The sequence below is a fragment of the Salvelinus namaycush genome, chromosome 4, assembly GCF_016432855.1.
Source record: "Salvelinus namaycush isolate Seneca chromosome 4, SaNama_1.0, whole genome shotgun sequence".
In the NCBI taxonomy this organism is placed as follows: Eukaryota; Metazoa; Chordata; class Actinopteri; order Salmoniformes; family Salmonidae; genus Salvelinus; species Salvelinus namaycush.
In genome coordinates, this window is record NC_052310.1 from 84,144,190 (window position 1) to 84,160,666 (window position 16,477).

Here is a 16,477-nt window from a genome sequence, read left to right on the forward strand (position 1 = left end):
CTTGGGATATGTTGTCTCCTCTGGATTTGAGGTCTTACCAATGCCTTGCCCAGCTCCTCGAGAAAGAGTCGTCTCCTCTGGAGCTTCCCTCTGTTCCAATCTGGGTTCAACGCCATCCAGATGACAAACGCGTACGTCCAAGATGTTTAAAGAATATTACAAGTGGCCAGCAGAGGGTTCTTCTTTTGCAGCTGTAGCCAGTCACCAGCTTGTCTTGTTCACCCCTCCTTCTGTAGCATTGTAATCCATTATCATTTCTGGTTTATGATGTTCCTGGTCACAGATTCTCCAATCCCTATGCAGCATACTCATGAGTACCACATTTTTGCCTTTCTTTGGCACGTAGGACACTAGGGACGTGTCGGCCGTGAACACAAACTTAGAGGGATTGATATGCCTCTTCTGTGCATTCAGCAGCTGAGGGGGGAGCTCTACCATCGTCAGCTTCCTCTTGAGGAGCTCCTGTCCCAGCTTGTGCAAAGTAAAAAAGTTATTGCATGTGATGTTGTGGCCACGGAGTCACTGTGTCACGTCCAGGACAACCTGCATGCCTTGGTTCTTCTCAGGGGCTCCTTCATTTGACTTCACCGTATACACTCGCAAGTTCCACACATATGATGAAGCAGCATCACAGGCAGCCCAGAACTTGATTCTATATTTTGCAGGTTTAGACGGTATGTACTGCCTGAAGGGGCAGCGGCTCCAAAATGGCATAAGCTGCTCATCAACAGTAACGTTGGGCCCAGGCTTGTAAAACAGGGGAAGGCGGTCCAACCACTTGTCACACCCTGACCTGATTGCAGCTAGCTTGTCTCTCTACACTGACCTGATAGCAGAGCTTGTCTCTCTGCACTGACCTGAATGCAGCTAGCTTGTCTCTCTGCACTGACCTGATTGCAGCTAGCTTGTCTCTCTGCCCTGACCTGAATGCAGCTAGCTTGTCTCTCTACACTGACCTGAATGCAGCTAGCTTGTCTCTCTGCACTGACCTGATTGCAGCTAGCTTGTCTCTCTACACTGACCTGAATGCAGCTAGCTTGTCTCTCTACACTGACCTGAATGCAGCTAGCTTGTCTCTCTGCACTGACCCGAATGCAGCTAGCTTGTCTCTCTGCACTGACCTGATTGCAGCTAGCTTGTCTCTCTGCCCTGACCTGAATGCAGCTAGCTTGTCTCTCTACACTGACCTGAGTGCAGCTAGCTTGTCTCTCTACACTGACCTGATTGCAGCTAGCTTGTCTCTCTACACTGACCTGAATGCAGCTAGCTTGTCTCTCTACACTGACCTGAATGCAGCTAGCTTGTCTCTCTACACTGACCTGAGTGCAGCTAGCTTGTCTCTCTACACTGACCTGAGTGCAGCTAGCTTGTCTCTCTACACTGACCTGATTGCAGCTAGCTTGTCTCTCTACACTGACCTGAATGCAGCTAGCTTGTCTCTCTACACTGACCTGAATGCAGCTAGCTTGTCTCTCTACACTGACCTGAGTGCAGCTAGCTTGTCTCTCTACACTGACCTGAGTGCAGCTAGCTTGTCTCTCTACACTGACCTGAGTGCAGCTAGCTTGTCTCTCTACACTGACCTGAGTGCAGCTAGCTTGTCTCTCTACACTGACCTGAGTGCAGCTAGCTTGTCTCTCTACACTGACCTGAGTGCAGCTAGCTTGTCTCTCTACACTGACCTGAGTGCAGCTAGCTTGTCTCTCTACACTGACCTGAATGCAGCTAGCTTGTCTCTCTACACTGACCTGAATGCAGCTAGCTTGTCTCTCTACACTGACCTGAATGCAGCTAGCTTGTCTCTCTACACTGACCTGATTGCAGCTAGCTTGTCTCTCTACACTGACCTGAGTGCAGCTAGCTTGTCTCTCTACACTGACCTGATTGCAGCTAGCTTGTCTCTCTACACTGACCTGAGTGCAGCTAGCTTGTCTCTCTACACTGACCTGAGTGCAGCTAGCTTGTCTCTCTACACTGACCTGAGTGCAGCTAGCTTGTCTCTCTACACTGACCTGAGTGCAGCTAGCTTGTCTCTCTGCTGCCGAGCTGGTCTGGTGTCTCGGGTATTGAAGCGGATAATCCTGTAAATAATGTGGAAGTTTTCCAGAGACATTGTTGCATGGAAAAGTTCTCTGCCTGTTTCTGCATCCCACAGGGATTCTGTGGATTCTCCATTGGATCTGAAAACACCAGCAAGGATAAGAACCCCACCCGCATACATTAAAAAAATAAATAAACACATTTTCCCTCCAAATTAGTACAGTCCAGAATTATTTTCTGGATGGTGTCTGGGATGAACAGTTCAAAAGAATACTTTATGTCCTGCACATGAGAAACCTCCATCCGCGTCGGCCCTGGTTGCATCTTTATCACATTGGCAGCCATGAGGGGTGGCCCTGGTTACATCTTTATCACATTGGCAGCCATGAGGGGTGGCCCTGGTTGCATCTTTATCACATTGGTGGCCCTGGTTACATCTTTATCACATTGGCAGCCATGAGGGGTGGCCCTGGTTACATCTTTATCACATTGGCAGCCATGAGGGGTTGCCCTGGTTACATCTTTATCTTATCACATTGGCAGCCATGAGGGGTGGCCCTGGTTGCATCTTTATCACATTGGCGGCCATGAGGGGTGGCCCTGGTTACATCTTTATCACATTGGCAGCCATGAGGGGTGGCCCTGGTTACATCTTTATCACATCGGCAGCCATGAGGGGTGGCCCTGGTTGCATCTTTATCACATTGGCAGCCATGAGGGGTTGCCCTGGTTACATCTTTATCACATTGGCAGCCATGAGGGGTGACCCTGGTTGCATCTTTATCACATTGGCAGCCATGAGGGGTGGCCCTGGTTACATCTTTATCACATTGGCAGCCATGAGGGGTGGCCCTGGTTACATCTTTATCACATTGGCAGCCATGAGGGGTGGCCCTGGTTACATCTTTATCACATTGGCAGCCATGAGGGGTGGCTCATTCCTTGGGCAAGAAGACCATTACATTTCAAAAATGTTTGACATCCATATTTCTCCTCCTGTAGGTTGCTGACGGGCTGGTCCTGGGGCTGGTTGCTGATGGCCTGGTCCTGTGGCTGGTTGCTGACGGGCTGGTTGCTGATGGGCTGGTCCTGGGGCTGGTTGCTGATGGGCTGGTCCTGTGGCTGGTTGCTGACGGGCTGGTCCTGGGGCTGGTTGCTGACGGGCTGGTTGCTGATGGGCTGGTCCTGGGGCTGATTGCTGATGGGCTGGTCCTGGGGCTGGTTGCTGATGGCCTGGTCCTGTGGCTGGTTGCTGACGGGCTGGTCCTGGGGCTGGTTGCTGATGGGCTGGTCCTGGGTCTCATTGCTGACGGGCTGGTTGCAGACGGGCTGGTCCTGGGGCTGGCTGCTGACGGGCTGGTCCTGGGGCTGGGTGCCGACGGGCTGGTTGCTGACGGGCTGGTCCTGGGGCTGATTGCTGACGGGCTGGTTGCTGATGGGCTGGCTGCTGACGGGCTGGTTGCTGACGGGCTGGTCCTGGGGCTGGTTGCTGACTGGCTGGTCCTGGGGCTGGTTGCTGATGGGCTGGTCCTGTGGCTGGTTGCTGACGGGCTGGTCCTGGGGCTGGTTGCTGATGGGCTGGTCCTGGGGCTGGCTGAGGGCCAATCTCATCCTATTCTTCCAACTCACTGTCAGACTTCGAATTGACAGAGACATGATCCTCATATTCGGAAAAATTCTTCATCTTCCAAAGTGGAAAACACTCCTTCCACACTAGCTTCTCTCTCTGCAAAAATGATTTTGAAGTCTCTCTGAGCAGAGATTATTTTTGTCTTACTGATTGATTGTGGTAAGGAGCCACACATGCAAAGCTATTTATCTGTTGTGTTCCTCACCCAATTTGCAACTGGCTGGGGGAGAGTTTGGGAAAATGTATTTTTTTGACAATGTATCGAAATAATGTATCGAAATAATATATTGTAATAACATCGTGCAGGTTCCCGCAAGACTTGCCTAGTTAAAGGTTAAATAAAAAAATACAATAAATAAAAAATGTATTGTGTAGTTTCACACACTACAAAGGGTAAAGAGTGTGAGAAGTGGGAGACAGGCAGGGAGATAAATAGGTTATTGGTGCTATGTTGAAACAGCAGGCCCAGGGAGGAGGAAGACAGAGTGAAGGCACACAGCAAACCTTTTTGTACAATGTTTTGTTGTTTTCACCTACACACACACTTGTCCACACTTTTATTACCCATATGTAATATAAATGTGTAGGGGGGTGCACAGTGTGCACTCAATAAAAATGTGTTATTTTACATGTTCTTCACAGAAAATGAGCCAAAGCCAAAGAGTTCAGATTGAAAAAATAATTAATAGCATTTTTCATTTAGTAAACACTGAAAATGGGTCCCACAGACCTCAACACCACACAAAGGTTAAGGAAAAATAGTAGCACCCACAACTTTTCATGTTAGCAGTTGCCAGACAGACATGGCCAATGTTAGCGTGGGTGTTGTAGAGGGCTTTGGGATTAACACCCATCAAAATGACGTTAGTGAAAAAGACATCACTAAGAATGGCATCCCAACTTTCTGTATCACACTAGTAGTAGTCAGGCAGGGCCAAAGTGTTCTAAAAACACATGACAAGATGACATAAGGCTGGTTTACAGTAGATCTAAGGACTGTCTTTGGACAGTTGTCACATTCTAGTGGTCCACAGACATGTTGTTAGACCAAGTATAAACCAGTCTTTATGTGGGGCTGTTTAAGAGGGATTCTGGTGTACCAACCAACAAGAAGATGACAGAAAATAACGCATTACCAACTCTGTATCTCGTTAGTAGTAGTCAGGGCCAATCTGGGGACATATGGGTGGTGGGCGTTTTAAACCATTTTCATTATGGACTGATTCTGCCACGTCTCCCCCGTCTCTCCCCAGACACGCACGCACGCACGCACGCACGCACGCACGCACGCACGCACGCACGCACGCACGCACGCACGCACACACACACACACGTCGTCTCCCCCAGAGAGATGTGACCTCTTTATGTTGATGCCTCTAATGTTCTCCCATCAGCCAGAGTAAAGAACAAGGTCTAATCTCCATATGGAAAATGAGGAGATCCCGAGGGTCTGTGTGAATGTGTGGTGAGCGGGAGTCAGACTACCATGTACACTAAAGGAGTGGAGAAGTAGACCACTGCAGATCTCAGGAGAACTATACAGACAACACTCCAGCCAACATGGAGTGTTTCAATGTCCAATTAAGGAAGTATAACTAATTAAGGAAGTATAACTAATTAAGGAAGTATAACTAGTTGCTGTCTGTCTTTGTTGTGTATCACAATGTATTTTAGTAGGTGCTCTCTTACCCAGCTGCTTCAGACATACTACAGGTCATAGAAATATAATAGAATAGAGATTCTATATCTTTGCTGTAGGTGGTTTCTTACCCAGCTCGATGCTTCGGCTTCTTCTCCAGAATCCCGTCTCTGGAGACCAGCTTGTTGAACACCAGGATGCCAATCACCATGTTGACCTGTTCATAGAGAAGGAATACCTTCACATATATATTCATGTACCTGAGGGAAACCTGAATATATCTAGTCAGGTACTTGAGGGAAACCTTCCCATATATTTTCATGTGCCTGAGGGAAACCTGAATATATCTAGTCAGGTACTTCAGGGAAACCTTCACATATATTTAGTCATGTACCTGAGGGAAACCTGAATATATTTAGTCATATACCCGAGGGAAACCTGAATATATCTAGTCATGTAACTGAGGGAAACCTGAATATATTTAGTCATATACCTGAGGGAAACTTGAATATATCTATTCATATACCTGAGGGAAACCTGAATATATTTAGTCATATACCTGAGGGAAACCTGAATATATTTTGTCATATGGGGCGGCAGGTAGGCTCCCAGTTAAATGCACTGGGCCAGTAACTGAAAGGTCGCCGGTTTGAATCCCAGAGACTAATGAAAATATATAACTAGTTACACTCCCTCATATTCAACTGTTTATAGAGAAAAGCAGTGTAACTGGTGGGAATCAAACCTGGCTCTCGCTCTCAACACAACTCCATTAGACTAAGAGGACACTGTCAAGGTCTGAAGGCTGACATTTACATTTCCAGAACAAGGCAGGATTGGGGTCACTTCCATTTCAATAAAGGAAGTAAACAGAAATGTGGATTCCAACTCCAATCCTCCTAATGGAGTGGACCCCAGCCCTGGAATAAGGTGAGGGAACAATGTCACATCTAAAGACACTTGTGTACTTCAGGATAGTTAGCTGCATTAGTATGTCAATAAGATGTTATTATCCTTGTGAAATACAAAAGGTGATTGACATCATTAGTGTACCGTACACATTCTGTCTCTCCTCTATTCTGATCTCTCTCCTCTATTCTGATCTCTCTCCTCTATTATGATCTTTCTCGTCTAGTATGATCTCTCTGCTCTATTATGATCTCTCTCTTCTAGTATGATCTCTCTGCTCTATTATGATCTCTCTCCTCTATTATGATCTCTCTGCTCTATTATGATCTCTCTCCTCTATTATGATCTCTCTCCTCTATTATGATCTCTCTCCTCTATTATGATCTCTCTCCTCTATTATGATCTATCTCCTCTATTCTGATCTCTCTCCTCTTATGATCTCTTTATTCTATTATGATCTCTATCCTCTAGTATGATCTCTCTATAGTATGATCTCTCTATAGTATGATCTCTCTCCTATATTATGATCTCTCTATATTATGATCTATCTCCTCTATTATGATCTCTCTATATTATAATCACTCTATAGTATGATCTCTCTCCTCTCTATTATGATCTCTCTCCTCTATTCTGATCTCTCTCCTCTATTATGGTCTCTCTCCTGAATTCTTCCTCTCCCCTGTTGTAACGTGACATCTAGGGCTGTATGGCTCACTCATGGCATTGACATTAAATGTACTAACTCGCAAGACCTGACCTCTATGTTCCCCTCAATCCAACACCAGAGCCTTCAGGGAGGCTTTGTCTGTCTGACAGCAGCTGCTGTTATTTTCTAAAGCAAAAGCACCTCCTTAGACAAATAGTAACTCCAACACTGTAACACCAGATTTGCAATAATTGCCCCTTGTGGGATAAATCAAGTATTTTGAATGTAATTTAATCAGTGCTTACTGCTTTGATGAAAAATGTCAAGATTTTGGAAGGAGGCTACTCTCTTAATAAAAAAGCTAGTCCCATAGGATAATCTTTCCTTTTTGGTTCCAGGTAGAACCCTTTTGAGTTCACTGTAGAACCTTCTGCGGAAAGGTTTTTTCACTGGAACCCAAACGGGTTCTTCAAAGGGTTCTCCTATGGGCACAGCCCCGAAAATCTTTTAGGTCCTAGATAGCACCTTTTTTTCTAAGAGTGTAGACAGTGATTGTAGTAAATACTAAGAGTGTAGACAGTGATTGTAGTAAATACTAAGAGTGTAGACAGTGATTGTAGTAAATACTAAGAGTGTAGACAGTGATTGTAGTAAATACTAAGAGTGTAGACAGTGATTGTAGTAAATAATAAGAGTGTAGACAGTGATTGTAGTAAATACTAAGAGTGTAGACAGTGATTGTAGTAAATACTAAGAGTGTAGACAGTGATTGTAGTAAATACTAAGAGTGTAGACAGTGATTGTAGTAAATACTAAGAGTTAACCTTTCTTTCAGCAAACACTTACACTTTTACAAAATGTACATTTACATGAATAACCAACAAGGCAACAAATGAGTAGCCTATGTTTGTGTCTATGTTTTATATGTGATAGTATGTATTGTATGTACTGTATGTATTGTATGTACTGTATGTACTGTATGTACTGTATGTATTGTATGTACTGTATGTACTGTATGTACTGTATGTATTGTATGTACTGTATGTACTGTATGTACTGTATGTACTGTATGTATTGTATGTACTGTATGTACTGTATGTACTGTATGCTCATCCTGCCTGTAAACCAATATTATGTTTGGGATAATTAACACACCGTCAACCTTGAATAGTACTTCACCTAAACATACAATGATACTGCAAGCCTTCTCCCTTTTAAAGAGCAGATAAGCACTGTAATACTATAATATATACTTTAATCAGCAGTACTGTAATATTATAATACATACTTTAATCAGCAGTACTGTAATACTATAATACATACTTTAATCAGCAGTACTGTAATACTATAATACATACTTTAATCAGCAGTACTGTAATACTATAATACATACTTTAATCAGCGGTATTGTAATACTATAATACATACTTTAATCAGCAGTACTGTAATACTATAATATATACTTTAATCAGCAGTACTGTAATACTATAATACATACTTTAATCAGCAGTACTGTACTACTATAATACATACTTTAATCAGCAGTAATGTAATACTATAATACATACTTTAATCAACAGTACTGTAGAACTACAAAACGCACTGTAATCAGCAGTACTGTAATAATAAATACATACTGTAATTATCAGTACTGTAATACTATAATATGTACTTTAATCAGCAGTACTGTAATACTACAAAACACACTGTAATCAGCAGTACTGTAATAATAAATACATACTTTAATTAGCAGTACTGTAATAATAAATACATACTTTAATTAGCAGTACTGTAATAATATAATATGTACTTTAATCAGCAGTACTGTAATTATATAATACATACTTTAATCAACAGTACTGTAATACTATAAAACACACTGTAATCAGCAGTACTGTAATAATAAAATACATACTTTAAATCAGCAGTACTGTAATTATATAATACATACTTTAATCAGCAGTACTGTAATACTATACTATGCACTGTAATCAGCTGTAAAATAACACTATAATATGTATTTTAATCAGCAGTAGTGTAATACTATAATATGCACTTTAAATCAGCAGTACTGTAATATTATAATACATACCAGAACCACTGCTGCTGCCGGTCCAACAAAGGCATACAGGAGACCACCTTCTAGAGATAGCCAGCAGCTGTAGAGAGATGAGGAGAGGAAAGGAGGAGAGGAGAAGAGCAGAGAGGAAAAGAGAGGAGAAGAGCGGAGAGGAGAAGAGAGGAGAAGAGCGGAGAGGAGAAGAGAGGAGAAGAGGAGAGAAGAGAAGAGAAGAGAAGAGGAGAGGAGAGGAGTGGAGTGAAGTGGAGAAGAGAGGAGAGGAGAAGAGGGGAGAAGAGCGGAGAGGAGAAGAGAAGAGGAGTGGATTGGAGAGGAGACATCAGTTAGCGAACCAACTCCCACGAAGAAATGAAACCCCAGAATCACATCAACTTAATGGTGCACAGCTGCATACAGTGGTGTTATCCTCCAGTGTCAAGGGAGCACTAGCATATGCTGTGGTTCTGCTTCAGAAAGTTTTACTGGGGAATAAAATGCTAACGAGAGTTTTAAAACATTGTTTATGTACTAGTATTCAGCTGGGACACAACTCAGGAGGAAATGGGGGATTGTCAGAATCTTTTTAAATGCCAACTGGGGTTGTCTTGGGGGTTTGTCAGGTTTGTAGGGTTCACCCTAGCCTAGCTAACCAAGTTTTCACATTTGTGTTTTTCATCAGAAGTCATTGCAGGTGGGTACCTTCATGTGTGTTTAACGTATTACTGCTCTCAGATGTGTTTAATTCATAGATTTTAGAGGTGAAATAAAACAAAACAAAAATCAAAACGCGATATATATCCACTGTTTAGATGGAATGAAATATCTTTAAGTGTGATATGTTGTTGTCCCACCTAGCTGTCTTAGGATGAAGGCACCACCTGTAAGTCTCTCTGGATAAGAGCATCTGCTTAATGACTCAAACGGCAAATGTAAATGTTTTACATCTATACTACCGTTCAAAAGGCTGGGCTCACTTAGAAATGTCTTTGTTTTTGAAAGAAAAGCCGTTGTCCATTAAAATAACATCAAATTGATCAGAAATATAGTGTAGACATTGTTAATGTTGTAAATGACTATTGTAGCTGGAAACGGCAGATTTTTTTATTGTAGCTGGAAACGGCTGTTTGGAATATCTACATAGGCGTACAGAGGACCATTATCAGCCACCATCACTCCTGTGTTCCAATGGCACGTTGTGTTAGCTAATCCAAGTTTATCATTTTAAAAGGCTAATTGATCATTAGAAAACTCTTTTGCAATTATGTTAGCACAGCTGAAAACTGTTGTTCTGATTTAAAGAAGCTATATTATTATTATTATTTTACATTTTTGTAATACATTGATGTCACAAATGTAACATTTGTAAAGTTCTTTATTAAAAATGTAGTTATTTGTTACATTTGACTGTGTACAACCTAGTATAACTACTTATTTATCTGAGTGAGGCGGATGTATAGCGTTTATGTCACACCCTGACCGTAGAGAGCTTTTTATGTCTCTATTTTGGTTTGGTCAGGGTGTGATTTGGGTGGGCATTCTATGTTCCTTTTTCTATGATTTGTATTTCTGTGTGTTTGGCCGGGTGTGGTTCTCAATCAGAGGCAGCTGGCTATCGTTGTCTCTGATTGAGAACCATACTTAGGTTGCCTTTTCCCACATGTCCGTGTGGGTAGTTGTCTATGTGTAGTTGCATGTCAGCACTAGTTGTTTATAGCTTCACGTTTGTTTTGTTATTTTGTTAGTTTGTTTAAGTGTTCTTTGTTTAATAAAGAAGAATGTATTCCAATCACGCTGCGCCTTGGTCTCATCGTTATGACGAACGTGACAGTTTAACAAAAAACACATGATTCTTTGTCTCTCTGAAATGAAACCATCATGTGATAGATTTGAAACAAATACATGTATCATTGAACAACCCCTTGATTACAGACACCTGTGTGTGTCCTTTCAAAGTATATATAGTAGTGACCCGCAGTGTTTGTCATTATGCTCTGATGAACACAGCTTGTCTGTCAAACGTTGGTTATTCAACTCCTAGAGTGTGAGGCTCTCCTTTGCCATTGAACAAGCCCATGCCATGATTAGTTAGTGAAAAAACACACCAGTCTCGTTCATCAATTATTTTAACAATAAAAGCTAATTTACCAACATTTCTGAAAATGAAACTTCTGATTTAAATTGACCCAATTAGTATGAGGCTTTACAAATGAAAACAATTGCATTTTGGGATATAGACAGTGATTACCATGAGTAAATGCCACACGTTATACATTATAATCTTTACCAAAATATCAGAGCTACCAAGGTGACATATAGGTAGAAAGAAGTGAGAGAAAAACATACTATTGGGGTGTCCCATAGCCTTTTGCTTTGGTGAATCCCATTGAGACGGCAACCACTAAGGCAGGTAATCCTGAAAAAGAGAAGAATGAATACATGAACAATAAGACAGGTAATCCTGAAAAAGAGTAGAATGAATACATGAACAATAAGGCAGGTAGTTCTGGATGCTTGTTTCATCGTGCCATACAGCCGTCATACAGGATGTGATACAGGATGTGCAGGTTAACCATCACCTTCATCATCAGCTCCATAGAGGATGTCATACAGGATGTGATACAGGATGTGATACAGGATGTGATACAGGATGTGATACAGGATGTGCAGGTTAACCATCTCCTTCATCATCAGCTCCATAGAGGATGTCATACAGGATGTGATACAGGATGTGATACAGGATGTGATACAGGATGTGATACAGGATGTGATACAGGATGTGCAGGTTAACCATCACCTTCATCATCAGCTCCATAGAGGCAGTGTTCTGCAGATAGAACTCCAGTCCTGATAAGAAGCTTAGTGTATTTAAAGATAGAATCCTTAGTTGCTAGATCCATTTTTGGTTTTTATAAATTAATGATATGTACCCATTGATTCTTGAAGAATATAACTTATAAATACATCATGAGCTTAGTTCAACTGTCGTACCTCATCAGAACCCAAAATATAAGTATGATTTACCCCAATGTTTGTACACAATGTAAATGTAAACAAACACTATATAGCCTCAGAAAATGATTCTGTTTACTAATTCAAACAGCAGTTTCCGTAGTGTAGTGGTTACCACGTTCGCCTCACACGAGAAGGGTCCCTGGTGCAAAAACAGATTTCTCTGATACATGCGAGAAGCATCTGATTTGTAACAGAGAATGCCGCTTTTCATGAATACCTCATTATGGGAATTCAAATACATGCAAAGAATATCAGTGAAATTCGTATTACTTCTTGTAGATTCTTGAACTATCCGTTTCAGTAGAGAAGTGGTTTTCATGTTTGACTCACACCAGATATGTCTCCGGTTCAAAACTGGGTCCACAAGAGATCTCTGACACGTGAGAAATACCTGATGTGTAACAGAGAACTTTGTTTTTCATGAATGCCTCATAATGGGAGTTAAGCAGCTTCCTTGTAGCTGCTTCAGCCAGCAGTTTCCGTAGTGTAGTGGTTATCATGGTCGCCGCACACGCGAAATGTCCCCGGCTAAAAACGTTTTTTTATTAAACTAGGCAAGTCAGTTAAGAACAAATTCACATTTACAATGACATCCTACCGGTGAACAGTGAGTTAACTGCCTTGTTCAGGGGCTGAACGACAGATTTTTACCTTGTCAACTAAGGGATTCGATCAAGCAACCTTCTGGTTACTGACACAACGCTCTAACCACTAGGCTCTAACCACTAGACTACCTGCCGCCCCTCTACGCTCTAACCACTAGGATACCTGCCGCCCCAAAAACTATATTTCATAACTTGATTTCATGGATGGTCAGTCCTTACATCTGTAGCTACATCTATGAATTTGAATGTGGTTACATTTCTTCAGGCCCATCCCTCAACTTTCTTTTTCCAAAACAGAGGGGTGACCACTTTGTTATTGTTTCAATGTAGTATTGTAGCTTTAAGAGCAGTGCTACCTACACACACAGTAACACAATGAAAACAAGCCCTAGTAGAGACTACAGGGGGTTTCCCTCTCTCTAGTACGTGGGGCTTGTTCCCCCTCTACACCACCTCAATATGGGTCTCTGTTATGGATTGTTGCATTCCATCCTGGAATAGAAACACTTTCCCTCTCGGCATGGCCGACACACACACACACACACACACACACACACACACACACACACACACACACACACACACACACACACACACACACACACACACACACACACACACACACACACACACACACACACACACACACACACACACACACACACAGAGAGACACCCAGCCTGGGAAGGATTTACTGATACAGTCACATTTCCTGCTGCTGGGGGCGGAGACCTTGTGGTCGTCCACTCGTCTCTCCCAGTGCTGAAGAGGTAAATGGGCTCCTAATGTACGGAGCATAAATCACCTGGCCTCCAGAGCTCTGATCTACACACACGTTCATGTAAACACACGCTAAGCACACACACCAACGCTGCTTGATTTACTGTAGATAAAGAAGCTAATATTTACAATCTGAACAAGAGCAGCAAATCAATTCTTACTATGAACTATAAACCCCACAGAGACGTTAGATTATACTGAACACCTGCAGTACAAAAGGCAACATGCAATGTTGATGCTTGAGGATTGTATTGGTTCTTCACATAAGTTTCATAACTGTTGACTCATACTTCCATAGAAAACAAACCCATGTTTCTGACAGTATCGTATCCTCACAAAGCTGCTACAATGGATGAGTCTACAGAGCTGCTACAATGGATGAGTCTATAGAGATGCTACAATGGATGAGTCTACAGAGATGCTACAATGGATGAGTCTACAGAGATGCTACAATGGATGAGTCTACAGAGATGCTACAATGGATGAGTCTACAGAGATGCTACAATGGATGAGTCTACAGAGCTGCTACAATGGATGAGTCTACAGAGACGCTACAATGGATGAGTCTACAATGGATGAGTCTATAGAGATGCTACAATGGATGAGTCTACAGAGCTGCTACAATGGATGAGTCTATAGAGATGCTACAATGGATGAGTCTACAGAGATGCTACAATGGATGAGTCTACAGAGATGCTACAATGGATGAGTCTACAGAGATGCTACAATGGATGAGTCTACAGAGCTGCTACAATGGATGAGTCTACAGAGACGCTACAATGGATGAGTCTACAATGGATGAGTCTATAGAGCTGCTACAATGGATGAGTCTACAGAGATGCTACAATGGATGAGTCTACATAGATGCTACAATGGATGAGTCTATAGAGATGCTACAATGGATGAGTCTACAGAGATGCTACAAGGGATGAGTCTACATAGATGCTACAATGGATGAGTCTACATAGATGCTACAATGGATGAGTCTACAGAGATGCTACAATATATGTGTCTACAGAGATGCTACAATGGATGAGTCTACAGAGATGCTACAATGGATGAGTCTACAGAGCTGCTACAATGGATGAGTCTACAGAGCTGCTACAATGGATGAGTCTACAGAGATGCTACAATGGATGAGTCTACATAGATGCTACAATGGATGAGTCTACAGAGATGCTACAATGGATGAGTCTACAGAGATGCTACAATGGCCGAGCCTACAGAGATGCTACAATGGATGAGTCTACAGAGATGCTACAATGGATGAGTCTACAGAGATGCTACAATGGATGAGTCTACAGAGATGCTACAATGGATGAGTCTACAGAGATGCTACAATGGATGAGTCTACAGAGATGCTACTATGGATGAGTCTAGCAGCCTGCATCGTGTCTCTCTCTCTCTCTCTCTCTCTCTCTCTCTCTCTCTCTCTCTCTCTCTCTCTCTCTCTCTCTCTCTCTCCTTTGAATGTCGCTATTTCTCTCTTTCACCCCCCTTTTCTCTTCATCTCTCTCTCTCTCTTCATCTGGGATGTTGTTGTCTCTGTCGTCCTCCTGTCAGCTAGGTTCTGTATTGCAGTGCTGAGTTGCTCTCTCCATTCCAACTCTCCTAGGGATGTGTAAATGGAACTCCTATGAGGAAACCACCACCAGGCTAGCTAGTCAATCTCCCTACAGCCCAAGGGAAGTCCATGTACACATCCCTAGGAGGGTTGGAATGGAGCACTGCAACACAGAACCTAGCTGACAGGAGGACGACAGAGACAACAACATCCCAGATGAAGAGAAAAGGGAGGGGCAGAGAGATAATTAGACGCATTAAAGAACAGAGCAATGAACCAATAGAGAGAGACCAAGACATTTCAGAGCCATGACCCATGAGACAGAGACACTCTCCCAATCCCAGACAGAGACAAAGACACTCTCCCCATCCCAGACAGAGACACTCTCCCCATCCCAGACAGAGACACTCTCCCCATCCCAGACAGAGACTCTCACCCCATCCCAGACAGAGACAGAGACACTCTCCCCATCCCAGACAGAGACACTCCCCCCATCCCAGACAGAGACACTCTCCCCATCCCAGACAGAGACACTCTCCCCATCCCAGACAGAGACACTCACCCCATCCCAGACAGAGACACTCACCCCATCCCAGACAGAGACACTCACCCCATCCCAGACAGAGACACTCACCCCATCCCAGACAGAGACACTCTCCCCATCCCAGACAGAGACACTCACCCCATCCCAGACAGAGACACTCTCCCCATCCCAGACAGAGACACTCTCCCCATCCCAGACAGAGACACTCTCCCCATCCCAGACAGAGACACTCACCCCATCCCAGACAGAGACATTCTCCCCATCCCAGACAGAGACACTCTCCCCATCCAGACAGAGACCACTCACCCCATCCCAGACAGAGACACTCACACCTATCCCAGACAGAGACACTCACCCCATCCCAGACAGAGACACTCACCCCATCCCAGACAGAGACACTCTCCCCATCCCAGACAGAGACACTCCCAGACAGGAACACTCCCCATCCCAGACAGAGACACTCACCCCATCCCAGACAGAGACACTCACCCCATCCCAGACAGAGACACTCTCCCCATCCCAGACAGAGACACTCTCCCCATCCCAGACAGAGACAGAGACACTCTCCCCATCCCAGACAGAGACACTCACCCCATCCCAGACAGAGACACTCACCCCATCCCAGACAGAGACACTCACCCCATCCCAGACAGAGACACTCACCCCATCCCAGACAGAGACACTCACCCCATCCCAGACAGAGACACTCACCCATCCCAGACAGAGACACTCACCCCATCCCAGACAGAGACACTCACCCCATCCCAGACAGAGACAGAGACACTCACCCCATCCCAGACAGAGACACTCACCCCATCCCAGACAGAGACACTCTCCCCATCCCAGACAGAGACACTCACCCCATCCCAGACAGAGACACTCACCCATCCCAGACAGAGACATCACCCCATCCAGTAAAAACCAAAAATGGATCTAGCAACTAAGGATTCTATCTTTAAATACACTAAGCTTCTTATCAGGACTGGAGTTCTATCTGCAGAACACTGCCTCTATGGAGCTGATGATGAAGGTGATGGTTAACCTGCACA

General features: G+C 43.6%; 1 protein-coding gene across 1 annotated transcript in view; it reads right to left on the reverse strand.

The window, feature by feature from the left end:
* LOC120046876 (adhesion G protein-coupled receptor B3-like) overlaps positions 1–16,477 on the reverse strand; it is a 37,024-nt gene that overhangs the window by 20,138 nt on the left and 409 nt on the right. Inside the window, exons 2-4 of the mRNA XM_038992450.1 lie at positions 11,267–11,336; positions 8,957–9,023; positions 5,441–5,526 (exon numbers count right to left, since the gene is read on the reverse strand). Of these exons, the coding sequence (XP_038848378.1) occupies positions 5,441–5,526; positions 8,957–9,023; positions 11,267–11,336 (223 nt within the window). The remainder of the gene's footprint in view (positions 1–5,440; positions 5,527–8,956; positions 9,024–11,266; positions 11,337–16,477) is intronic.